The 27,699-nt window shown below is 41.2% G+C and overlaps 1 protein-coding gene across 1 annotated transcript in view; it reads left to right on the top strand.

Annotated features, from left to right (window-relative positions):
- The window catches only part of ADCY10 (adenylate cyclase 10), a 253,408-nt gene that overhangs the window by 71,184 nt on the left and 154,525 nt on the right, over positions 1 to 27,699 (top strand). Inside the window, exons 8-10 of the mRNA XM_070748580.1 lie at positions 10,846 to 11,037; positions 16,809 to 16,930; positions 18,526 to 18,602. Coding sequence (XP_070604681.1) covers positions 10,846 to 11,037; positions 16,809 to 16,930; positions 18,526 to 18,602 — 391 coding nt within the window. The remainder of the gene's footprint in view (positions 1 to 10,845; positions 11,038 to 16,808; positions 16,931 to 18,525; positions 18,603 to 27,699) is intronic.

The following is a 27,699-nucleotide window of genomic DNA, read 5'->3' as shown; positions in this document are numbered from 1 at the left end:
TTCATTAGCTAGACATACCTAGTTTCCTTAACCATTCATCATATAGACCCCTTGTCACCTTCTGTACTCTTTCAAGGGCCTCAGCATCTTTTTTGAATTATGATGCGTAGCATGGGGACAAATTCTACAACTGTGGCTATCTTGACTGGGGTGAGCCCCATGCTACTATGGACCACATTATTATAGACAAGTTCAGCAAAGGGTAGGCTGTTCAATTAGACTATTGACAGTTGACGTAGCACTTCAAATATTTATCTATCATTGCATTAGGTCATTCCATAGTCCTGTTTCTGCTTAGATGAAACTAAGCAGAACTAAGCCCCAGGGAATACTCTATCATTTTCACAAACATTTGGTATGTTGCATCTGTATTTTATTGTCACATTTTATTTAAGTAAACATTTGAATGAATTAGTATTGTAATATTTTACTAGGCTGTCATTCAGCTACATAGCATGGTATAGGTGGTCCTTGACCTATGACCACAATTGAGCCCAAAATTTATGTTGTTAAGTGAGAAATTGTTTATGGGAATTTTGCCCTATTTCACAAGGTTTTGCTACAGTTGTTAAGTGAACCATTGCAGTTATTAAGTTAATAGCCCGGTTGTTATGCTATGACTTTTCTTTTTGGAAAGTCATAAAAAGTGACCACATGACACTGGGAAACTGTAACAGTCATAAATATGAACCAGTTGTCAAGCATCTGAATTTTGATCACATGATCATAGGGATGCTGGAAAGGTTATAACTCTGAAAAACAACCATAGTTCATTTTTTTCAGTGCCATTGTAACTTTGAATAGTCACTAAACAAACTTATAAATTGAAGATTACCTGTACTTAATTGACTTCTTGCAGTTCCTACCTGCTTTTCCTCTTTCTCCTTTCTTTTGTACAAATTGCACAATGCACACTTACCTGCATCCCACTCCCTTTAATATTGTTCCTGAGTTGCAACTACATTTTATCAATGATCCATAGTACTACTACTACTACTACTACTACTACTACTACTACTACTACTATTATTATTATTATTATTATTATTATTATTATTATTATTATTATTATTACATAGGCAGACTTTTGGGAGAATTGCCAACATAAGTCTCTTTTTTTATTATTATTTTTATTATATATATATACATACATGCAAAAGATAAAACACCACTAATACATTTTAAAAAAAAAAGTAAAAACAAAGAAAAACAAGGAAAAACAAACAGTATTTGGACGGATTTGTAACATATTCTATAGGAAAAACGGTTCCAACTATGGTAACATTCTATTATAGCTCTGTTAAGTTATTTGCATACGCCAGTCTCAGAAAAAAATACACATTTTAAATTGTAAAAAACCATTCTATATCTTTATATTAACAATAAATTCTAATACCTTTGTCAATTATTCGGACCTGAATACCTGCGGGACCACCTTCTGCCGCACGAATCCCAGCGGCCAATCAGATCCCACAGAGTTGGCCTTCTCTGGGTCCCGTTGACTAAACAATGCTGTCTGGCAGGACCCAGGGGAAGAGCCTGCTCTGTGGCAGCCCCGGCCCTCTGGAACCAACTCTCCCCGGACATTCATTTATTTTATTTATTTTATTTATTAGATTTGTATGCCGCCCCTCTCCGAAGACTCGGGGCGGCTACTCTTCCCTACTCTTCCCGCCTTCGAATTGCCCCTACTCTTCCCGCCTTCTGCAAGATGTTGAAAACCTATCTATGTCACCAACTATGGGGGGAATAACTATCTCTTCCCCCACCACTACCTTTTTTCCTGACTGTAATACATGAGAATGGTATGATTGTGCAGTAATGATTGTTTTTAATATTTATCGGTTTAAATTCCATTTTTTAACTTATATTGATTTTGTACTCTGTGTACTGTATTCTTGTTGTTGTGAGCTGCCCCGAGTCTTCGGAGAGTGGCGGCATACAAATCTAATAAATACTAAATACTATTATTCTGATTGTATATTAACCACATTTTTTCTTTTTCTCTAACCACCAATAGAACCTCTCCCAACACTTGTAAAAATCAGATTCTTCCTTATTTTTGATTTCTAACGTTAACTTAAAAAGCAACCTGAGACCTTAAACCTTCTCTATCAGTCGGACCAGATGGTCTTTGCGCATACTTCCTAAAAAAACTTTCTTCAGCTTTAGCCAAACCACTAAGCATCATCTTTCAAAATTCCTTCAGGACCAGCACATTCCCCAAGCTATGGTCAAAAGCAGTAGTCATCCCCATCTTCAAAAAAGGAGACCCTTCTCTCATTGACAACTACAGACCAATTTCGCTATGCTGCATCACATGTAAAGTCATGGAATCAATTATAAATCAATCAATCACCCTTTACTTAGAATCTAATAACCTACTCTCTAAAAAACAATTTGGATTCAGAAAGAAATTATCCTGCAATCTTCAACTACTTCACTGCAAAAACATATGGACTACCCACCTAGATCAAGGAAAATCCATTGATGCAATTTATATTGACTTTTGCAAAGCCTTCGATTCAGTGGTCCATGACGAACTACTCCTAAAACTCAAATCCTATAGCATCTCAGGATTCCTCCACAGCTGGATTACTGCATTCCTGTCAAACAGGCAACAAGTTGTCAAAATTGGAAGCGCCATTTCCACCCCTGTCCCGGTTAAAAGTGACGTTCCCCAAGGCAGCATACTAGGACCTACTCTATTCATTCTCTACATCAACGACCTCTGCGATCATATCACAAGCAACTGTGTTCTTTTCGCTGACAATGTAAAACTTTTCAACACCACGGACAACACATCTACTCTCCAAAAAGACCTCGACTTTGTCTCACATTGGTCTAACACATGGAAACTTCAAATATCAACCAGCAAATGTTCTACCCTCCACATCGGCAAAAAGAATCCGAACCTCATATATAAACTGAATAAACGAAATCTCACAGACAACCCCCACTCACTAAAAGACCTTGAAATACTAATATCAAATGATCTAAGTGCCAAAGCCCACTGCAACAATATCGCCAAAAAGGTTTCTAGAGTTGTTAACCTGATCCTATGCAGCTTCTGCTCTGGCAATCTCACACTACTCACCAGAGCCTACAAAACTTTTGCCAGACCCATCCTTGAATACAGTTCATCTGTCTGGAACCCATACCACATCTCGGACATCAACACCCTTGAAAATGTCCAAAGATACTTCACTAGAAGAGCCCTTCACTCTTCCACTCGAAACAGAATACCCTACGAAAGCAGACTATCAATCCTAGGTCTAGAAAGCTTAGAACTACGTCACCTAAAACACGATCTAAGTATTGCCCACAAGATAAAAAATCTCTCACTGCTAACCCACATTCTGTAAAAGACCTTGGAATACTAATATCGAATGACTTAAGTGCTAAAGCCCACTGCAACAATATCGCCAAAAAAGCCTCTAGAGTTGTTAACCTGATCCTACGCAGCTTCTGCTCAGGCAATCTCACTCTACTCACAAGAGCCTACAAAACTTTTGCCAGACCCATCCTAGACTACTGCTCATCTGTCTGGAACCCATACCACATCTCAGACATCAACACCCTTGAAAATGTCCAAAGATATTTCACCAGAAGAGCCCTTCACTCCTCCACTCGAAACAGAATATCCTACAAAAATAGACTAACAATCCTGGGACTAGAAAGCCTAGAACTATGGCGCCTAAAACACGATTTGAGTATTGCCCACAAGATCATATGCTGCAATGTCCTACCAGTCAATGACTACTTCAGCTTCAACCGCAATAACACAAGATCATGCAACAGATTCAAACTTAATACGAACCGCGCCAAACTTGACTGTAAAAAATATGATTTCAACAATCGAGTTATCGAAGCGTGGAACTCATTACCAGATTCAATTGTGTCAACCCCTAACCCCCAACACTTCTCCCTTAGACTCTCCACTATTGACCTCTCCAAGTTCCTAAGAGGCCAGTAAGGGGCGTACATAAGTGCACTGGTGTGCCTTTCGTCTCCTGTCCAATTGTCTTTCCTTTTTTCACCTATCTTATATTTTCTCTTCCTTTCATATATCCTCTCCTCTAAGTTCACTTTCACCCTCTTTTATATTATCACATGTCTATTTTTCTTCCTATGTATTTGTGTATTGGACAAATGAATGAATAAATAAAATAAATAAAGATCATATGCTGCAACGTTCTACCTGTCAATGACTACTTCGGCTTCAATCGCAACAACACAAGAGCACGCAACAGATTCAAACTTAATATTAACCGCTCCAAACTTGACTGTAAAAAATATGACTTCAGCAACCGAGTTGTCGAAGCGTGGAACTCATTACCTGACTCAGTAGTATCAACCCCTAACCCCCAACATTTTTCCCTTAGACTATCCACGATTGACCTCTCCAGGTTCCTTAGAGGTCAGTAAGGGACGTGCATAAGTGCACCAGTGTGCCTTTTGTCCCCTGTCCAATTGTCTCTCCTTATCTCCTTTATCTTTTCTTCTTTTCAAATATGTTCACCTATACTTTTATATCTTTTCTTCTATTCTTTTCTTTATTTATATTATTACATATCTATTCTGTTCAATGTGTATTATGTATTGGACAAAATAAATAAATAAATAAAATAAATTTCTGCACAAAGTATGATCTTTTCTATGATTTCTTCCTCCTGAGGAATTGCTTCATTCTTCCAATATTGGGCGTAAATTAACCTGGCCACTGTAGTTATGTGGATAATCAAATATATTTGATGCTTTTCTAGTTTTTGCTGGAATATTCCTAGCAAAAAACTTTCTGGATTTTTTTCTATTTTGATCTCTAACATTTCTTCCAATTTGTAATTGTATTCCAAAAGTATTTTGCTTTGTCACACTTCCACCAAAGAAGGTAATAGCCAATTTCGCCTTTACATTTCCAACATGTTGATGAACATTTTTTGTTAATTCTAGCTAATTGTACAGGTGTTATATGCCATTTATAGTACATTTTAAACCAATTTTCTTTATAAGATGTGGCTAGGGTCATTTTTAAATTTCTTTCCCATGCTTGTTGCCAGATATCAAGTTTTATATTGTATCCAAAATTTTATTCCCATTTTTTCATATTTGACTTTATTTTTCCCTTTTCCTAATCTTGAGATAGTAAGTGGCGATATATTTTCTGAATTGTTTTTTCCTGAGGTCCTAACAGTAATTTGTCCTATGTCTTTTCTTTCTCAATTCCTAAGTCTCTCTTATCCTTATCATATTTAGATTTAATCTGTAAATATTCCCACCATTCTAGTTTAATTTCTTCTTTTTCTAATTCCACTCTTGTCTTAATATTCCCATCCTCTTTAGCTATATGTTTATATATAATTTTTTATCTAGTTTTGTGAGATTCGTGTGGGTATAGGCTTCAAAGGGTGAAAACCAGTTCAGGACACCTCTGTATTCTTTACTATTAATTTTTTGCCAAACACTTAATAGCGAATTTCTAATATAATGATTTGTAAAATATTTATTAGTTTTACATTTTCCTTGCCATAAAGATGAGTGCCAACTGGAGTGTAAATCATGGCCCTCTAAAGTTAATAGTCTAGTGTTGTCTAATTGAATCCAATCTTTGATTCACATTAGGATGGATGCGTTATAGTATTTTTTCCAGGCTGCCCTCTTCTTTTGGCATTTGTAGGTATTTAAGGCGAATTCTTGTTTTTTTGTGTTGCCAGATAAATTTGCCAACGAGTTTATTCAGATTAGTAAAGTAATCTTCTTTAAGCTTTATGGGGATGGTCTGAAATAAAAAGAGAATCTTTGATAGTACATTCATTTTAACTGTGACTATTCTACCCATAAAAGAAAGTTGAAATTTTTCCCATTTATTTAGATCTTTTTTAATTTTCTCAGTCAATTTGTTATAATTATCAGTTTTAAGAGTTGCACATTTTGCAGTCAGAGTGATCCCTAGGTATTTCATCTGTTTCATTATTTGAATATTTAACCTTGCTATTAATTCATTTTTTTATCGCTTCTCATATTTTTAACTAGCATTTTAGTTTTTTGCTTGTTTATTTTTAGTCCCACTAGATTCCCAAATTTTTCAAGTGTTTCTATTAATATCGGGCCTGATTGTAGTGGGTCTTCCAAAATGAAGACAAGGTAATCCGCGAATGCCTGTAATTTGTATTTCTCTTTTTAAATTTTTAATCCTTTTATTTGTTCATTCCTTCTAATTATTCTGGTAAGCACCTCTAACGTTAATATGAATAAAAGAGGTGGAAGTGGGCATCCCTGTCGTGTGCCTTTTTCCATTGAAATTTGGGGGGTTGTGTCACCATTTATTATAATGTTAGCAAATTGTTACCCATATAGTATTATCATAGTATTCCAGAATATCTAATATGGTTCTCAAATTATTCTTCAGCTGTCTTTTAGGTAGGAATCCGTTATCGAGGTAAATAAATTCATTTAAAAATCCTTTTAATCTATTTGCCATAATTGAGCTAAATATTTTATAATCTGTGTTTAGAAGAGAAATGAGTCTATAATTCGCTATTTGGGTCTGGTCAGTATCTTTTAAAAATATCAACATTAGGTTTGCGTCTTTCCATGAAGCAGGTAATTTGCCTTCTTCAAGGACTGCATTAAATACTTCTAGTAGTGTCTCTTCTAAGACTTCTAATATCTCTTTGTATAATTCTATAGGTAGGCCATCAGATCTGGGGGATTTATTATTTTTTTGGTTTTTTACTGCTCCTCTTAGCTCTCCTATTGAAATTTGTTGGTTTAGTCTTTCTTTAATATTTTCTGTTACTTTTGGAAGATTAGCCAATTTGAAAAAAATTGTCATCTGTGCCTCTTCTACAGGTTCATTTTTGTAGAAATTCCCTATAATCTGTTTTTTACTGTCAATATTGTAACAAATTTTCCCTTCTTCATATTTAAGGAAGGTAATCATTATTTTCCTTTTGATTTTTTGAGTTTTGTAGCGAGCCATCTGCTCTGTTGGGCTCTCTGGTAGACTCCTCCCAAAAATTCACAGGTACAAATTTCAGACACACACACATTTGAAAATTCAAAACAATGTTCTTTATAATGAAAATTCACTTAAACCAAGCCCTCTTTTGGTATAGCAAAGAGCACTTGTCTCCAAACAAACTGGTAATTTGTATAAGTCCCTTATCAGTTCTGTGATACTTAGCTTGCAGCTGTGAGGCAATTCACAGTCCTTCTTCTTTCACAAAGTGAAACACACTTTGCCCTGGTTTAGTTTCAAAGCAGGGAAAAATCAGCACACAAAAGCTCAAAGTCAGTAAAGCAGTCACGAAACACAATAATCAGATAATCCTCCACAATGGCCAAACCCACAAGCTGCTCTTTATAGCAGCCTCACTAATTACCACAGCCCCACCCAACCACAAGTGGCCTCATTTTCTTTGATAATAATCTCTCAGTTGTTGTTGCCTATGCATCACTCTCCGCATGCATGGCTGTATCATTAACTCTTGTTCTGAATCCAAGGAGGAGCTAGATAATTGATCTCCTTCTGAGCTGTCTGCCACACTCTCCTCCTCCCTGTCACTCATGTCTTCTTGGTCAGAGGAGCCTTCATCAGCAGATTCCACCGGGGGCAAAACAGGCCTGCAGCATGTGGATGTCTCCCCCACATCCACAGTCCTTGGGGCAGGAGCTGGGCCAGAGCTAACCACAACACCATCTACCCGGTTTATTGGCATTCTCAAAAAAATTCTGTCTATTATTCTTTATTTGTTGGGCCAAGTTTTCTTTTTCTAGTAGATTTAATTTATGTTTTATAAGGATCATTTGTTGTTTAGTCTCATTCTTTTGGGGATGACATTGGAGTTCTTCTTCCAATTCTTGATAATTTCTTTCTAATTTTTCTCTTTCTTCCCCCTTTTTTTTGAATTCTCTAGCCATGTAAGAAATTGTCAGTCCTCTTATCACCGCTTTTGCTGTAACCCATAGATTTTGTAAATTGGTTTATTCTTTAGTGTTTTCTTGGAAGAAGAATTTTAATTCTTCTTTCATTCTTGTTCTATATTCATTATGTCTTAAAATCGCTCTTTTAAATGTCCATCTACTATTTTTTCCTTCTTTCCCTTTGCATATTGTTTTTATGGCATTGTGATCTGAATCTAAATTTGTTTCAATCCTAGTGTCTTCTAACTGCATATTTATTTTGGTTGTTGTCCAAACCATCTCTAGTCTTGACCAAGATTTATGTCTATTTGAATAATATTTAAATTTTTTAGTCTGAGGATTTCTTTCCCTCCAGCTATCTCTTAATTTAAATTCTTTAATCAACTCAAAAAAAGCATTCGGAAGAGTTCTTCTATTTTGCCTTTTATTTTCCTCATTAAGGTAGTCAAGATCTTTATTCACAACTCCATTAAAATCTCCTATTATACAAATATTGTCACCCACAGTTTCTCTCATGTTTCTGTGTAATTTTTTATATAATTTTTGTTGTCCTTCATTTGGGGCATATATGTTAATCAAAGTTATTGGAATTTGGTTTTTGACAATTTCCACAATCAAAATCCTACCCTCCACATCTTTATAAATCAATTTTGCTTGCATATTTTCATTTATGTACATTATTACACCTCTTTTCCTTTCCTGGGCTAAGGATGCAAATAAATTTCCTAATTTGAGTCTTTTAAATAGATATTCATATTTTTCTTTTAAGTGTGCTTCTTGAATTGCAATTATATCTGCTTTTCTTTTACTCATCTGATTCAAAACTTTGTTTCTTTTTTTTTGGTGCATTTAATTCATTTATATTTACAGAATATAGCTCAATTCCTAGGTTAATTTTTGGTTGTACTCTTACTTCATTTGTACTTTGGCCTGACTGCTCTCATACTTCTAACTTCCTTACGCCGTTCTGTCCTGCCATCTCTATGATCTTCTTTAGCTATCCTTTCTATCATTTCCTCTTGCCGTTTCCATTCTTGGTCTTCCCTTCTTGTTTGTCTTTCTAGTTCTGCCTTATCTGAATCTCCCGCTTCCCCTGTATTTCAGTCCTTGTCAAACATGTCTTCCTGTTTCTCTACTTGTAGATTTCATTTTGCGTTGGATGTGGAATAACACACGGACATGAAAGCTGGATAATAAGGGCCACTTTATTAAATATAAACATAAAAGACCTGCAGAGGTAACTAAATGGGGTGGAAGTTCCTATGTGTAACATACTTGGGCAACTAAATGGGCATAACTCCAGCCTGGACAGTGCGAGGCTATCTTTAGCCTACGCCCAGCCCTGTAAGTCATGCCTCAAGTGTGTGGGAGGGCTCACCCCCATGACCTGGAACCAGAAATGACATGAGCCCCAAAGGCACCCCCTCTCCACCACCCCAGTCATGTAGGCAGCATGAGCTACGGAAAGGGGCAGCCGATCATCTTCCAAAAGATGCCCAATAGAGAACACGCAGTTGCTACTGATACCTTTTTCCGCCCCATTACTGCCAAAAGTGACCAAGAAGAAATTAGTCAATTGCTACATGTTGACCTAATTAACCCAAGAAACGCCACATAACCAAAATACACTTCTCTGTCTTCCAGGGTGGAATAGGCGAAAAAACAATCTAGACTCAAATGTGTTGCGATTGCAAAAAATTCCTACTGGCTCCCCAGTTAAGTGACCTTTTAAGCACCCTAGATTGAGCGGAGGGTAGGTGGGTGTCTGCACTTGCTAGCAGCCAGGCCAAAGAAGGAAAGAGCTGGGCGGCTTGCAGGCCTTTTTAAAAGGCTGCTTGCTAAGCCCTGTCACTTCCGGCATTCTGGGAGGTCTCACGCTGCTGTGCAAGACCTCCCAGCAACCAGGAAATCCATGCCATGTTGATCCAGCAGCAACGCAAATGTCGGCCCCACACTGAGTGCCCGTGGCCTCTCAATTATCTGATCTTTCTTCCTTTATCAGGTGGTTTGTCAGTCCTTTATCACATTTACCAGATTTAAGTGATCCTCATAATATGAATTAAATAGCAAAAAACTCTCTAATATGTCTATGTATTTTTGTTTATTCTATTAAAATTTGTGTTCTAATATTTCTCCTATCTAATTTTATTTCTGCCTCTATCAGCTTACAACAAGCTCCCTTAAGGTTTAAAAGGCAATTCTATTCATCATTTGTTCTCCTCTTTAGTGTTTAATCTAAGCATTTGTCCCAGTACAAACTTATGCTGGCAATTAGTACATTTCTTTTTTACAAATTTGTAGTATCAAACTGAAGAAATTTCCTAAGTGTTTATTAAATACTATAAAAATGCATTCATGGAACAAAATGATTGCTCTCATTAATAGAATGGTGAATAATAATCTTCAGAATAGCTTTTGCTGAAAAATCACAAAACGTTTGGTACCGTTAATATTATTATTTTTATTTATTTATTAGATTTGTATGCCGCCCTTCTCTGAAGATTCGGGGTTGGCTAAATTTTTAAATTTAGCGGCTAAATCGTTAAATTTTTGGTATCATTAAAGACTATAGGTATTCTAATACCTATAGCATTTCTAATAGGTATTCTAATACCTATAGCATCTAAAACTAAGAATCATATTAAATTATAGATAAATCAGAGAATGGTATCTTACATGATTTCTCTTTTTATGATAAAATATTTTCCCCTTTTCTTTAAAATTAAAACTTTATTTTTTTCATTAACTAGTATAGAAAATAGCTGTAAGAAAAATTATGATAATCTGGTGAACAAACCCATTTGTTTTTTTTAAAAACTTCTATATTATTAAAATAGCTAACTTTCAATTTAGGGTAGGATACTAGAATATTCTCGTCAAGTGCTTATAAAAAGTTAATGCTCTTTTACTATTTTCTAGATAGATGATAACCAGCCACTAGAATATTTGTCAGAGCTACGTCCTGTTACAATTGTTTTTGTGAATATGCAGTTTGAAGAAAATGCCAATATACACCATGTGTGTAAGGCTATCCAAGATGCCAATGCTATGATCACTGGAACAATATTGCCCCTTCGGGGTAACATCAATAAAGTCTTCATGTTTGACAAAGTGAGTCTCCTATAGAGGTATTTTATCAATAGGTTCTGTCATGTATCAACAGAAAAAAACAGTGAATTTTCAATAAGACTAATTGATAATATGGAAAGCATATGCACATAGTAATTCTTCATTTCATTAGTTGCTATTTTTGGTTTCTATTGTTCAACTGTGTTTGTTTTATTATGTTTTTCAATACATGTATTAAATAGAGTAGACTAGAGTGGAGTGGAGTTGGGAGTGGAGTTAAGTGGAATGGAGAATGGAGTGGAACGGAACAGAACAGAACTCTTTATGGCCAAATGGATTTTTTCTCCAGTGCCTAAGCTTACGGCGTACATACAAACAGCAAATAATAGGTCATAAAACATTGTTACAATCATTCATCATATGCTATAAACAACAATTGATAAACATAAGATACCAATAGGAGAAGATAGTAGGAAAGATGAGATGAGAAGTGAGACAGTGCTGTGGGAATTAAATGTTCAGCAAAGTAATGGTACAGGGGAAGAAATCTTTCTGTCTAGCTGTTTATAGCAATGATGGCAAACCTTTTAGACACTGAGTGCCCAAACGGCACGTGCATGCACGTGAGCGTCTGTTTCGTCGTTTGCATGGAAACAGAAGTACCTGAAAGAAAATTCCACAGAGATCTGACCTGGGGTGATGATGTGCGTGCCAGCAGAGGGGGCTCTGCGTCTTGCCTATGGCACTCGTGCCATAGGTTCGCCATCACGGCTCTATAGCAACATCCCGAGGAGAGAAGGTGAAATAGATTGTGTACAGGATGTGAGGAGTCTATAGCAGAGGTGGGTTCCTCCCAGATAGGACTGGTGCTGGCGATATCACAATGACATCATGTAACCAGATTGGTTGGTGCTGGTCCTTGGACGCTACCATCTCATTTTTGAATTTAATTTTTTTTCTTCTGAGAATGGGCAAAAGTTGAGTTTCTGACACTGCGCATGTGTTGTAATCTTCTTTTTGGCTTTAAAAAAAAATCAGATTTTTTTTCCTGGTTTTTTTTTTTGCCATTGTGCATGCACGTGCATGTGTTTTACACACATGCAGCCACAAGGCGCAGCCATGCATCATGGGAGGAAGCAAACCATCATCAAGGTAAGTTAGGACCCACCCCTGGTCTGTAGATATTTTCCCAGATATTTTCTGTACTGCATACTGTTCAAACCTCTTTCTGGTTTGTACAGTATACAAATGTCAATGAGGCTGCTTCTGATCGTTTTTGATAATGTCCTTTTCTACTGTAACAGAGAGGGTCAGAAGAAGTCAAAGTTTCTTTTTCTTTTCCCACCTTCTTCACTTTTCTTTTCCCTTTTCCCTTCCCCTCATTGCCCTCTTATTTGATTTTGTATTTTGTATTTTATAACTTAATAAAAATGTTTTTTGTACGTGATTGTTTTTTTCTGCAATCCTAGCTATTTGTTGAAGTCTGTACTTTTCCTGTTTGGTTGTTCTCCCAAACCAGACAGTTATGAGCTACAAATGTCAGATTCAGCAATTCATCTGTAGAACTGCATGAGCAGATTCTTGGACAATTTGAACTTTCTGAATTGATGCAGAAAAACATTCTGTGTTGTGCTGTAGTCATTCAACTCCTTTACGAGAGTTTCTTTGGCACTGGAATGATAGTAGATCCTTTGAAGCAAGAAGGAACATAATACATCTTTATTAAAGATGCAGGTGAAGATGGGGGCCAGTTGATCACCACAGACTTTCAAGTAAGAGGGAGTTAACCTGTTTGGCCATGGTGCTTTTCTACCTTTTTGTCTGTGAAATAGATCTTGCGCATTTTTTTCTGTGATCACCTGAGGTGAGGGCCCCACACGAATGGGTTTCAGGTGTAGAAGATGTTAAATCGGAATAACTGATTAGTTTTTATTAGCAATCGGCCTGTGCAACAAAGTAACCAGTTCAGTGATACAATTAAAGTTTGCGGCAAAAGAAAAGCGTGTGGTGCAGTTTCACTATTTAAAGGGCTTTCTTCCTGTAGATGCGGCTTTGACAGCCGTTTGGATTTTCCCACCCTCTGTTCAGCCAATCAGCGGCCGGGTATGCAGATGAGCAGATTTATACAGGTTTTAGCATAACTTATTTACATGAACTTATTTACATAGGTACATAACAGAAGACTTGGTTATTGTTAATGTATCTGAGAGGATGGAGAGGATAGTGGTAATTGACAGTGGTCTCCTCTCAAACAGTAGAACACCTTCAGTTCATTTGCCAGTTTCTGACTCTCTTCAGCAAAGGAGGGTAGTCTGCTATAGCCAGTGATATTTTTCAGACTTTCTATACATTAGCTGGTTCATTTGTGGAGAGCTGATTCCTCAGAGTAGCATCTCTTTTGTTGTAATACATACATACATTGTACAACATTCTATTTCATTTCCCATATGCTTCTCCTTTGCCATGGCATAGATGTTTGCACACATAAGTCCTCACAAAAGCTAACGTATGATGTCACAGTGTCCGTGAGTTCATCCAAGTCCACTGAGGCAACTTCAAAAACATTCCAGTCTATGCAGTTAAGGCAAGCTTGTAGCTTTAACTTTGCTTCTTCACTCCAAAACTTCACTATTTTAGCTATTGGTTTTATGATTTTAAGTCTTTTTCTATAAACAGGTACAAGGTGAATCATACAGTGATCAGAATGTTCCACAGTCGTTCTTGGCATGTCTATGCAATGGTATGACTAGCAATGGTCTAAACTATTCTTGCCTCTGGTGAAACAGTTGACATCCTAAATGTATCTTGGCAGCTCCTAGCTTAGGTTAACACTGTTAAAAACTCCTAATACAATGAGTAGGGAGTCTGGATAGCTCTATTTAGAATTTTTTAAAATGGAAAATAGTTTTATTTGTTAATGAAATTAATTAGTGTGATTGTGGACTGATTTTTTTTCTCTATTCTAGAATAGAGAATCTCTATGTACTATGTACTTTTTTTCCTTTATTGTAGAATAGAGAATCTGTATGTACTATGCTTAGATCAGACCGAAGGTGGTGTAGTTCTAAGTTGTTTAACCCCAAAACTTTTAGCCTGGTGGCATAAGGTATTCTGTTGCGAGCAGAGGAGTGGAGGACTCTTCTCTTGAAATATCTCTGGACTCGCTCAATTATATTAATGTCCAAAATGCATTGTGGGTTCCAGACAAATGAGCTGTATTCAAGAATTAGTCTAGCAAATATTTTGTATGCTCTAATTAGCAGTACAATATAACCAGAGAAGAAGCTATGCCAGATTAGGTTAGTTAATGCCTTTTTGGCAATGTTGGTACAATGGGCTCTAGTGCTTAGATCATTAGATGAGTACTCTAAGGTCCTTGACAGGGTAAGGGCCATCTACATCCAACTTGTATTTTGTGTTCTGATTTTTATTTTTTGCATTTGTTGGTTAAGATTTGAAATTGCCAATTGTGTGACCATTCTGACACATAGTCAAGGTCTTTTTGAAGTGTAACAGCATTTCGGTGGTGTTGAATAGTTTTATATCAAAGAACGCAGTTGCTTATACAGTGTTATCTCTACTTATGAACTTAATTCGTTCCGTCACCAGGTTCTTAAGTAGAAAAGTTTGTAAGTAGAAGCAATTTTTCTCATAGGAATCAATATAAAAGCAAATAATGCATGCAAAACCATTAGGAAAGAAATAAAACCTCCAAATTTGGGTGGGAAGAGGAGGAAGAAGAAGAGGCGGAGGAAGACAGTCGCTGCCAAAGGAAGAAGGTGAGGTGAGGTAAATCAAAAAAATCCAAAACTTTAAGGCTTAAAAAAAAAGAGGGACTCTGAGGTGGTGTGGAGGAGCATGCTCTTCCCATACACCCAGCACAAGGCTGCCTCCCATACACTGCGCCAGAGAGAGAAACCCAGGGAGAATGGCAGGAAACTGGTCGGGTCTTCGTGCCGCTCTCAAATTTCCTGGGAAATCTTTCCTGGCTCGGGTTCTTAAGTAGAAAATAGTTCTTAAGAAAAGGCGTTCTTAGGTAGAGGTACCACTGTAATAGGATCACAAAGGTCATTTATGTAAATATAAAGAGTGTTGGTCCTAAAATGCTATTTTGTGGGACATCACTGTTAACAGGTGCAGGATTTGATAGGGTGCTCCCTATTTGATCACTTGTTACCTGTTTGACAGAAATGCAGCTATCCAATTATGCAGGGGTCCAGAAATTCCGTAAGATTTTAGTTTTAGAATTTGGTCAGTTAAGATTTTCAATGCCTTATTTATGCAAGTTGGGGTGGCATGTAGATCCCAACTAGGATGAATGAAGAAAAATTTTGGGGGAGTGTTCTGCCTGACAAGCTGGCCACACGACAAAGCAATGTACAAACACACACACACACTGAGGCTTGCGAATGTCAAAGTTCCATTTCTGTTCAAAATTGGCCACAATGATAAAATAAAAATAAAAATAAAGCCACAATGATTGCCAAGGAATGTTGGTTTACGATCCAAAGTCAGGGTTAACTGCTCAAACCGGCAACAAAAGTCTCTCGAGCTTGCTTCTGCCAATTACTCAATTGACTGAGGTTCAGAAATCCAATATTCTCCAAAACAGCGAAGCTTCAATGCCTACAGAGTCCAAAATCAGTTGAGCTCTCCTACCTCCTATCTGTAGTGTCATCCCCTAACCCCCAACATTTTACTCTTAGACTATCCACGGTTGACCTCATCAGATTCCTAAGAGGTCAGTAAGGGGTGTGCATAAGTGCACTAGTGTGCCTTCCGTCCCCTGTCCTATTGTCTCTCCTATATCTCCTATATCTTTTCTTCTATTCCTATATCCTTTCTCTATCCTTTCATTGATATATTTTATTCCTATATCTTATTCTTATATCCTATATCTTTATTCCTATATTTTATTCCTATATCTCTTCTATTCTTTCTCTGATATATTTTACCACGAGTATATCCTCTATAACCTTCATTGTGTATTGGACAAAATAAATAAATAAAAATAAATCTCTGTTTCTGTCAAATTCCGAATGATAATTCCCACACAGCCTTTTGCAAGTCCTTCCCTTTTTAAGCCTGCTGCAGCTTTCTTAATTGTTGACAGCTGTGCTTTAGAATCTCTGTCTGCATCTGCACAGCTGCTCCTGGCATCCCATCATTCTACACACCCTGACATTGAGGATGGGGTCATCCATCACACCTGCCTCATCTGACCCAGATGAGGCTCTGACTGGAGATTCTACAGGCTCTGCAGGAGTCTCTGCCTCTCTGGCACCTTCCACTTCCACCTCTCCTTTCCCCTCACTGTCTGACTCCTCTGTAAGCCAAATCGGTCTTCTTTGATCAGACAGACCCGGCTCCTCTGGGTCAAAATCAGTGACCAGAGGAGCTGGCCATTAGCCAACCACAACAGGGATGAAGAATAATAGTGTATGCAAGTGATGAATAGAGTCTCTAAATCCATACCACAAAATTTATTTATGCAATGACATTTTTACGCCATTGGCAGATACTTCCACCCTTCTTTTACAGATGTTTCTATAATTCTATCTGTTTTTTGAATCTGAAATGTTAGGAGCTGCAAGGGACTATCATTAATCAATGACAATTTAATTAATAATTAAATAATTAATTTACAGTGCTATATTATAATTTTAATTAGATAGGATTAAAATTATAGGATTACATCCTTAGACCTGAGAAATAGCATGCAACACTACATAAGTAAATATCTTTTATGAATTGTACTTACCTATTCTTTGAAACAGTCTTCTCTGATGTACTATTTTCTCCTTCCCAAAAAGGGCTGCACTGTTCTTTGCATCTTTGGTCTTCCTGGTGATAAACAAGCAGATGAAAGTACAAATGCTCTTGATAGTGCCCATAAAATTCATGCTTTCTGTTCCACAGCACTTATGAAAGTAAAGTAAGTAAATAAATGAGAGTGGGATGTTACCAACATATATCTGATCACATGTAGTGCTCAAGCTCCCCAGCTTTCTATATCAAATAATGCCATGTTTGCATCCTAGTTCTAATTCTGCGTTTGTAGCATCATGAAGAGTTATGTCAGCTAAGTCTTGGGTTTAAATTTCAGAGAAAAGTATTGGGACAATCAATTTTTACTACTACACTGTGGGCGTGGCTTATTTTGTGGCTGTGGCCTGGGTTGTCATGTGACCGGGTAGGAGTGGCTTGCCAGCCATGTGACAAGGTGGGGGTGGCTTGACAATCATGTAACCAGTGGTGGCTTAAAGGTCATGTGACTGGGTGGGAGTGGCTTATTGACCAAGATAAGTTTTCAAATAAGTGCTTCAACTCTTTTTCAATTGATTAACTCACATTATTTGAATAGCCACAAAATGGACAAATGATAGACAGCACAGTAACATTTTAAGGTTTGTACTGAATCCACAAGGTTAGGCAAGTAACTCAATTTTCTTTAATTGCTATAAAAGTTCAGTTCTAGATAATGATTTAAATAATTAAATGTTTTTATGGGTAAAAACATACTATTTATTTATTTCCTATTTTAAAAGTAATTTAGGATCATACTAAGGTACTAGAAAAAGAAGGGCAAGAAAAGAAACTATTACATATTCAATAAATAGTGCATAAACGTACTACACCCACTGCCCTCCCCCCATGGGGGCAGCAGCCCATTACTGGTTCTACACATAAGCACTCTTTCATTCTATGATCCATTCTGTGTCCTACATCCAACTACCTCTTAAAGCTATAGTACTTCAATACAAGCAAACATTCATTGTTGGCTGTTTTGTACATAGTACAAACCCAACTGTTTTTACATAGTGCTAACAGGTGTTAAGGTTACATCTTACCCATTTATTTTAAGAAACATCCATTAAGTTTTCTGCATGAGAAAACAGATGCATCTCTCCTGGTTTTTATACTTCTGTGTGCAGACTGTAAGTGCATTGTTTATGTAACTAAAACTGCATCATCTGGCACAAAAGGAAGGTTATAGAAATCTTTACTGAGGCAACCCAAAGTTTGTAAAATTAGAGAAAATCTTAGTTAAAAATCATATACAATCAGAGAAAATTAAGTAGCTCAAAAATAGCTGAGCATGCTCAGTGGGTAGTAGATGCACTATAATTATGCCTTAAGGCAGTGTTTCCCAACCTTGGCAACTTGAAGATATCTGGACTTCACCTCCCAGAATTCCCCAGCTAGCATTCTGGGAGTTGAAATCCAAGTTGCCAAGGTTGGGAAACACTGCCTTAAGGGATGGAACAAGAAAATGAGGGACAGTGTTGGGGATGGTAAAAAATGAATATGCTGGGATTTTAAACAGAATTCTTTATGGATTTCATTTTGGATAGGTAATTGCAGGTAAGTCATTGTCCCAAGAAATCTAAGGACACTTAGAGGTCCAGTGCAGCATATCATTCAGCGATGTTTTGCTCTCTTTGCACATTCAATTCGATTCAATTTATTAGATTTGTATGCTGCCCCTCTCCGAAGACTCATTCACTTTTGTTCCATTTTGTGTTGTAGGATTGTTTCTATTGGGGTCACTGGTGGGCCAGTTTTCTGTGGAGTCGTTGGTCATCGTGTGAGACATGAATATACAGGTGCAGTTGTAATGAATATAAATGTTAGCAATCAAATAAAGTACTATATGTATGTATGTATGCATATATGCGTGTAGGTGTGTATATACAGTATATGTATATGTATAGAGATAGAAATCTTCACACACACACACACACACACACAAATATATAATGAAATATATTATTGACCTATTTAATAAAGCTGTTTTCCAAAGCACCAAAGAGCAAGACAAGAAACAATGGATGGAAAATAATCAAGGAATTATTAAACAATCTGGAATTAAATAGAAAATTTCTAACAGTGAGAACAGTTAACCAATGGAATGGCTTGCCTTCAGATGTTATGTGTACTCCATCACTGGAGGCTTTAAAGGTGGCAGCAACTGTCTGGAATGGTATAGAGCAATGATGGTGCACCTTTTTGTTGTGGCATGCCAAAAACGGCAGTGCGCATCTGCACTATCGTGCCCACATTTGCCAGTAGCAATAATGCAACAGACACTCCACATGTACACACAAACCACCTGCCTGTGTGCCACATTGCACATGTGCCCCGTTCAGAGTTTCCTTGATAAAAATTGCTGAGGTGCAAAGTCAACCTGTAACCATCTCGAAACCTCTGCATGATCCCCACTCTGCCTGCCATCAGGTGATCCGAGCTGGGGAAGGAGCAGAGGACAGGACAGACAGCAACCCAATCAGCAAATGCTGCCCTGTATGCCTGAGCTGGCTTCCAGCACTCTTTTTGCGCTGCCCCACCACCCCAGAAAAGCACTGGCAGCTGCAGGGGGAAGGGCAAGAGCTATCAGCCAGCTCATGCACACCTCACTCTCCTCCAGGGATTTCCTTTCATGCTCCATCTTCTTCTTCCATGAGCACATGCACCTGGCTCATTTTAAAATACAAAACAAAACATAAGGGGGTGGGGGAGGCCAAGCCAGTGCTCCCAAAACCTGGGGCAGGCAAGTGGGGAGGATAGCCAGGGTGGTCTTTTCACTTTAGTGGCCATGGTGGGCTTTGGCAGCATATCTCCCCACCTCAGAAGGGATCCTGACTAGCAACAGCTTTTAGGCTCCCTCCTACTGGGTGGTGGGGAGGAGGAAGGCTGTAGTGGAAGTGCAGCTATGGTTCTATTTTCAGGCCAACCACCACCTCTCCTTCTCTCCCTGCCAGATTTCCAAGCCATGCGAAGGCTATGAGCAGAATCCAGGCTGCCAAGCACTGCTTGTGCTTCCTCTCACCTCCTGCTTCTTGCTGGTCACTTCACCTTTAGTCAGGGGCAGGGTTTCTACAAAGGTGTCCCAGAAATCAAGCAGAAAAAAGGAGAAAAGGAGCCAAGCGTCTCAGCAAGATCCAAAAAGCAGGCAGGCCTGGCCATAGCTTTCCCTTCCACCATCAGTACCAGCTGCTCACTGGAGACTTTTGCATCTCGCTCTCTTTGCCACAACTGTGGTTATGTAAATAACTGCAGGTTGGTTTTTAGGAAAGAATGGCAGGGAAGGAATGCTTGAAGGCTCCATAGGGACAGATCTCTTACTGAAGACAGCAGAGCCTGGGAAGAGCCTGGCGTTGGGAGCAATCAAAAAGACACTGGGATGAGGGTACCAGTTTGGCAGGTGGGGGAAAAGCAACTGGGAGCAGGGCATATATGGCAGGAGCACTGCAGGAGGAGCCAGTGGGGCTGACAGCTGGCAGAGCAGTCAAGAGCACAGCCAGAGGGGCCACCCTCTAATAAAGCCCAGCCAGGCACTTTGGACAGGGCAGCTGAGACCCTGCCTGCCTCTGCCAGCCTTTATTTTTAGCAATCCAGGCTGGCAATGAGACTGGAGGCTTTGCCCAGCTGGCAGCTCCTCCAGCCCAATGGATGTGGCCAGGGTGCCGGGCAGCCTGGGGCGCACTGCTTCCCACCCTGAAGGCACAGCCGAGGCTGTTGAATGTTGATACTGAAGATACAGGAGACTGGTGGAATGACTTCAGCTCTTTATTGATTACAGCCAGGGCCGCCGATAGACGGGTATTACTGGGAGCCCCGTACCGGGCCCGGTGAAATTGACCAATTAGAGGGCCCGTAGTCATCAGCTCCTTGCACATGCGCAGACTGTCACCTCAGAAAAAAGACCGGGCCCTTTTGCGCATGTGCAAGAAGCTGCAAATTTGGCGCCAGAAGGCCGGGGCCCCTAATTGTTCAAAAAGTTGTGAGAAGAGGAAGCTGAGCTTCCTTCTTAGCAACTGCAGTGCCCTGCCCGGCTGGAGCTTCCCTGGCGGCTGCAGCAGGTGAGCTTTGGGGCTGGTGGGAGGGTAGCGGCAGCGGGAGGGCGGCGCGCAGCAGGAGGGTGATGGCGGCGGCAGTGACAGCCGCAGCGGGTAGTAAGCCCCTCTCCCCCCTCTCTCTTTCTCTCAGCCACGCGCCCTTTTCCAAGGGCGCGCAGTCCCCATCCCCCGGCAGCAGAAGGGAAGGGAGCTGCGGCAGCCCCTGCCTCCCCACGGTGCCTCTGGTGCCTCAGGTTGCAGGAGAGGCGGGGCCGGCGAAGGTGATATTCAATGTCGGGGGCGCACGGGCGGTTGCACGTGCTCCCTATCTCCCTGCTAGCCCACTCGGAATATTCAAAATAAGAAAAACCTTCGCCGGCAAAGGTTTTTCTTATTTTAAATATTCCGAGTGGGCTAGCAGGGAGATAGGGAGCGCGTGCAACCGCCCGTGTGCCCCCGACATTGAATATCACCTTTGCCGCTGGCCCCGCCTCTCCTACAACCCCCTTGCTGAGAGTCCTGGACGAAAGTGCTCTCGGCAAAGGTGAGGCGGGCAGGGCGTGCGCTCGTCACCACTGAGAAGAACGGAGAGAGAACAAGAGTGAGTGAGAGCAACAGACAGCAAGATAGAGAGAAAGTGAGAAAGAGAGAGTGAGAGAAAGGGGGGAGAGAAAGAGATAGCAAGAGAGAGAGAACAAGAGAGGGAAAGAGTGTGAGAAAGAAAACAAGAGAGAAAGAGTGAGAGAGAGAAAGCAAAAGAGACAGAAAGAAAACAAGAGAGAGAAAGTGAGAAGAAGAGAGAGAAAGAGGGGGAAAGAGAGAGAAAGAGAGAGGGGGAGAGAGAGAGAAAGAGAGGGAGAGGGAGAAAGAGAGAGGGAGAGGCGGGAGAGATAGCAAGAGAGGGAGAGAGAGAAAGAGAGGTAAAGGGGGGAGAGGGGGGAGAGAAAGAGAGAGGGAGAGGGGGGAGAGATAGCAAGAGAGGGAGAGAGAAAGAGAGAGGGAAAGGGGGAGAGAGGGGGGAGAGAGAGAGGGAGAGAGAGAGGAGATAAAGGAAGAGGAGAGAGAGAAAGGAAGAGAAAGAAAGAAAGACGGATAGAAAGAGAGAGAGAGTGAGAGATGCTCAGTGAGCCTTTCTTTGAAGTTGCCTTTCTTTCTTTCTTTCTTTCTCTCTTTCTTTCTTTTTCTCTCTTGCTCTCTTGCTCTTTCATTCTTTTTTCTTTCTCTTTCTTTCTTTCTTTCTCTTTCTTTCTCTCCTTCCTTCCCTCCTTCCATTTCTTTCATTCCCCCTCTCTATTTTTATTTCTCTTTCATTTTCTTTCTTTCTCTCTTTCTTGCTTTTTTCTTGCTCTTTTTCTTTCTATTTTTTACCTTCTCTTCCTCTATTTCTTCTTTTCTTTCTCCTTCCTACCTTCTTCCCTCCCTCCCTCCCTTCAGTCCTTCCTCTCTTACTCTCCCCTTTCATAAGTTTCCTTGCTTCCTTCCTCTTTTCCTGTCCCTTCCCCCTTTCTTTCTTTCTTTCTTTCTTTCCTTCCTTCCTTCCCTCCCTCCATTTCTTGCTTTCCTTTTCCTTCCTCCCTTCTTTCCTCCCTCACTCCCTTCTTTCACTCCTTCCTCTCTTCCTCTCCCCTTTCACACCTTTCCTTGCTTCCTTTGCACCCTTCTTCTGTTCCTGTCCCTTCCCTCTTTCCTTCCTTCCTTCCCACTCTCCGTCCATTCATTCACCCATTCCTCTCTTGATCGCCCCTTTTACCATTCCTCCCTCCCTCCCTTCCTCCCTCCTTCCTTCATAGCTCGCCCTCGCCTTTCTTCCCTTCTTTCCAGATGGGAGTGCCCCCTCAAGACACCTGCCTGACTGCTGGTACCCTGCTTTTTCTCTCCCCTCGTCCTTTCCAGCTCCTCGCGTTTGCTGGCTGGGGAATTCTGGGAGTTGAAGTCCAGATATCTTCAAGTTGCCAAGGTTGGGAAACACTGGCCTATGGGACCGCCTTGCTTGGCGTGAAGCGGGAAATGATCCCCGGGGGATGGAGTGGCTTGGCAACTTAAAATAGTTTTAAAATGGCGGGGGGGGGGCAGACACTTAGGCTGTATGGGGCCCCAAAATTCCTGATGGTGGCCCTGATTACAGCAAGCAAATTTCAGCAACAGCATAAGAGTGGTAGGAGCTTATTCTTTATTCTGGCAAGGAACCAATCAGAATTTTCCTATTCGACTTCCCTGTTGGACTGGAATGAAAACTTCCCAGCTCCTTAGGATGTAACATTCCTCCCTTCTTAGTTAAATGCATAATTTATCATATCTAATCATTGAGTACGTGGGGCATGCACTGAAGGGCTCCCAAAAATTTTACTACCATACTGTGGGCATGGCTTATGCAGGATGCCCTGCATTTTCTTTCAACATCTTTCAGTGCAAATTGGGTACTCTGCGGTGGAGCTCCATTTTCGCTACCCCACTGCATTCCCCCTCCCCCATTCAGGCAGCATGGGGGCATGTTACTGCTCTAGTTGACCTGCACAGTTCAGTCAGTGTGTGGGCTGGAACCAGAGAGGACATGTTTTCTCTATCTAGCTCCCTCGGTGGAGCCTGCTGGAATGGTGTGGTCGAAGTTCTATATTTGGCTGGATTGGACTCATCATTATCACTGGGTGGCGCCTCCACATAGACAGCTAAGTGAATCAGCCGTCGTGGCATGGGTTGGATGGGGTTGTGGCGTGGACTGGAGTTGAGCCTATTGCCCACTGCTGTGGCTGCAAAGAGACTTGCCACTGATGCTTCCTTCCTGAGGTGGTGGGGCTGCATACAATGAATACGGGGAGCCGACTCAGGTTCATGAGGCAGCATTTGTTGGCTGGGCTGCTGCCTGCCCTGAGCTCTGCTCCTTCCCAGCTTGGCTCTTTGTACCTCCACCATTTTTATTGAGCTCTCCCCTCCCAAAACTAACTGCAACGAATATCTGTTGTTTAAGCCAAAATGAAGTTTGCCTGTCACTCCCTTGCAGCCCTGTTGGCATCCCAGCCCCTTTCCTTTGGCATGTCTTCATAGCTGCTCCATCAGGGCCTTTGGGCTCTGGTGCCAGAAAATGGCTGACATTGCCTTGCTTCATCCCTTTGGTGGAGCAGCAGCTTGATTCTGACACTCTGCCATTCGGCATATGCGCACAGCTTTTGGAGGAGGCTTTCTTGAAGCCTGGAGAGGGCAAAAATGCCCTCCCCCCTCTGGAAGGCCAAAAATCAGCTGGCCTCCATGTGCATGCAAGTGGAGCTGATATAGGGTAATGCCTCTTGTGCCTTCAGATATGGCTCCATATGCCACCTGTTCGCCATCATAGGTGTAGAGTCTCTGGCTTGAGCTGGAATTTGGATCAAAAGACAAATAACTGAATATTACAACACTAAAATCCCACACTTTAATAAAGCTGACTTCAATAAACTCAGAGAAAACTTGGGAAAGATCCCTCGGGTGAAAGAACTAAAGGTTAAACAACTCAAGAAGCTTGGGAGATCTTGAAAAACACAATCATAAAAGCCCAGAATACCACAATACCAGTGAGGAAGAAAAACAAGAAATCCAAAAAGAAACCAAGATACACAAAGACCTCATTAACAAACTGAATGAAACAAACAAGATAAATACAAAAAATGGAAAGAGGGGAACATAACCAAGGCAGAATACCAACAAATAGCCAGAATCTATTAAAAAAAAATCAGGACAGCAAAGGCCCAGAATGAACAAAGACTCGCAATAAAAGTCAAAGATAACATCTGACAAAGTAGATCACAACTTACTTCTTCATAAGCTAGAAAAAAATGGGATAAACAGCTACACAACCAGATGGATTAATAACTGACTAAGCAACCATATCCAGTGAGTAGTCCTCAATGGCTCTAAGTCCACATGGAGAGAAGTAAGCAGTGGGGCATTACAAGGTTGCGTCCTAGGCCCAGTACTCTTTAGTATCTTCATAAATAACCTAGATGAAGGAATGGCAGGAGAACTAACCAAGTTTGCAGATACGAAGCTAGCAGGAGTAGCAAACACCCCAAAAGACAGTCAGAATCCAGAGTGACCTTGACAGACTCAAACACTGGACCCAAACCAATAAAATGAAATTCCACACAGAGAAAAGTAAAATCCTACACCTAGGTAAGACAAATAAAAAATACACATATAAGCTGGGCGAAACCACACTCAATAGCAGCGACTGCGAGAGGGATCTCAGAGTCTTGGTAGACAACCAACTAAATATTTATTTATTTATTCATTCATTCATTCATTCATTTATTGATTTGATTTGATTTGACTCGGGGTGGCTCACAACAATAATAAAAGAATATATGACAAATCTAATATTTAAATAACTAAAAACCCCTTATTAAAAAAGCAAAACATACACACAAACATACCATGCATAAATTGTATAGACCTGGGGGGAGGGGATATCTCAATTCCCCCATGCCTGACGACAGAGGTGGGTTTTAAGAAGTTTACAAAAGGCAAGGAGGGTGGGGGCAATTCTGATCTCTGGGGGGAGCTGGTTCCAGAGGGTCAGGGCCGCCACAGAGAAGGCTCTTCCCCTGGGTCCCGCCAAACAACATTGTTTAGTCGATGGGACCTGGAGAAGGCCAACTCTGTGGGACCTAACTGGTCGCTGGGATTCGTGCGGTAGAAGGCGGTCCCAGAGGTATTCTGGTCCAATGCCATAAAGGGCTTTCTAGGTCATAACCAACACTTTGAATTGTGACCAGAAACTGATCGGCAACCAATGCAGACTGCGGAGTGTTGATGTGACATGGGCATATCTGGGAAAGCCCATGATTGCTCTCACAGCTGCATTCTGCACGATCTGAAGTTTCCGAACACTCTTCAAAGGTAGCCCCATGTAGAGAGCATTACAGTAGTCGAACCTCGAGGTGATGAGGGCATGAGTGACTGTGACCAGTGACTCCTGTTCCAGGTAGGACCTCAACTGGTGCACCAGGCGAACCTGAGCAAATGCCCCCCTCGCCACAGCTGAAAGATAGTTCTCTAATGTTAGCTGTGGATCAAGGAGGATGCCCAAGTTGCGGACCCTCTCTGAGGGGGTCAGTAATTCCCCCCTCCACAGGGTAATGGACGGACAGAAGGAATTGTCCTTGGGAGGCAAAACCCACAGCCACTCCGTCTTGTCTGGGTTGAGTTTGAACTTGTTGACATCCATCCAGACCCCAACAGCCTCCAGGAACTGGCACATCACTTCCACTGCTTCATTGACTGGACATGGGGTGGAGATGTACAGCTGCGTATCATCAGCATACTGATGATACCTCACCCCAGGCCCCTGGATGATCTCACCCAGCGGTTTCATGTAGATATTAAATAGCAGGGTGGAGAGGACCCACCCCTGAGGCACCCCACAAGGGAGAGACATAGAGGTTGACCTCTGACCCCCAAAACACTGACTGCGACTGACCAAAGAGGTAGGAGGAGAACCACTGAAGGACAGTGCCTCCCACTCCCAACCCCTCCAACCAGTGCAGAAGAATACCATGGTCAATGGTATCGAAAGCCGCTGAGAGGTCAAGAAGCACCAGGACAGAGGATAAATCCCTGTCCTGGGCCCGCCAGAGATCATCAGTGCGACCAAAGCAGTTTCCGTGCTGTAGTCGGGCCTGAATCCTGACTGCTGAGGGCCTAGATAATCGGCTTCTTCCAAGGACCGTTGGAGCTGGAGCGCCACCACCTTCTCAACAACGTTCCCCATAAAGGGAAGGTTGGAGACTGGACAATAGTTGTTAAGAATGGCTGGGTCCAGGGAAGGCTTCTTGAGGAGGGGGCACACAAGTGGCTCCTTGTATGGAGCCGGAAAGGACCCCCTCCCCAAAGAAGCATTGACAATCTCCTGGACCCAGTTCTGTGTCACCTCTCTGCTGGCCGAGACCAGCCAGGAGGGACATGGATCCAGTAAGCAGGTGGCGGAACTCACAGCTCCAATGGCCTTGTCCACTTCATCAGGGGTCATCAGATCAAACTCTTCCCAGTCACCTCGACTGACTCGTTGTCAGTCGACTCTGTTATCCAATCGGAGTCAAGGTTCACTCAGATCCGAGCGATCTTATCAGCGAAAAACGTGTTAAAGTCCTTGGCACTACTCCGCAAGGGCTCCCCAACTCCCCCTTGGTTAAGAAGGGAGTGGGTTACCCTATAAAGAGCGTCCGGGCGGGATTCCACTGATGCAATCAAGGCAGCATGAGACACGCATCTTGCCGCCTTGAGCGCCACTTTGTAAGTCTTAATATGAGCTCTTACAAGTGTTCAATCGGATTCAAACTTACTCTTCCTTCATCGCTTCTCTAGACGTCTCTTCTGGCATTTCAACTCCCGGAGCTCCTCATTGAACCATGGAGCTCTACAGGGTCTAGTGCCGCGGAGAGGTTGCAACGGCGCAATCCGGTGAAGAGCCTCTGCTGCAGCCTTGTTCCAGACCTCAGCAAGAGACTCTGTGGACGAGTGTATCTGGAATAACCCCAAGCGCCTTCTGAAAGACCTCTGGGTCCATCAGGCGTCTGGGGCGGAACCACCTAGTCAGTTCCGCCTCCGTGCAGGAAAGGAGTGGAGCCAGAAAGTCAAGCCGCAATAGAAAATGGTCTGGCCATGACAAAGGCAACACTTCTAAGCCCCTTAGTCTCAGACCATTACTCAATTTCTCAGAGAGGAATACCATGTTGGGTGCGTGCCCCCCCTCGTGAGTCGGACCCTGTACTACTTGAGTCAGGTCCATGGCTGTTATGGTGGCCATGAAATCCTTCGCTAGTTCAGAGATTTTGCCGAGTGATGGCAGGTTAAAGTCCCCCAAGACAATAAGTCTAAATATGAGCCAGCAATGTGT

Source organism: Erythrolamprus reginae, chromosome 3 (genome assembly GCF_031021105.1).
Source record: "Erythrolamprus reginae isolate rEryReg1 chromosome 3, rEryReg1.hap1, whole genome shotgun sequence".
Lineage (NCBI taxonomy): Eukaryota > Metazoa > Chordata > Lepidosauria > Squamata > Dipsadidae > Erythrolamprus > Erythrolamprus reginae.
Note: the sequence above shows the minus strand (reverse complement) of the source record. Positions and strands in the feature narration are given on the sequence as shown.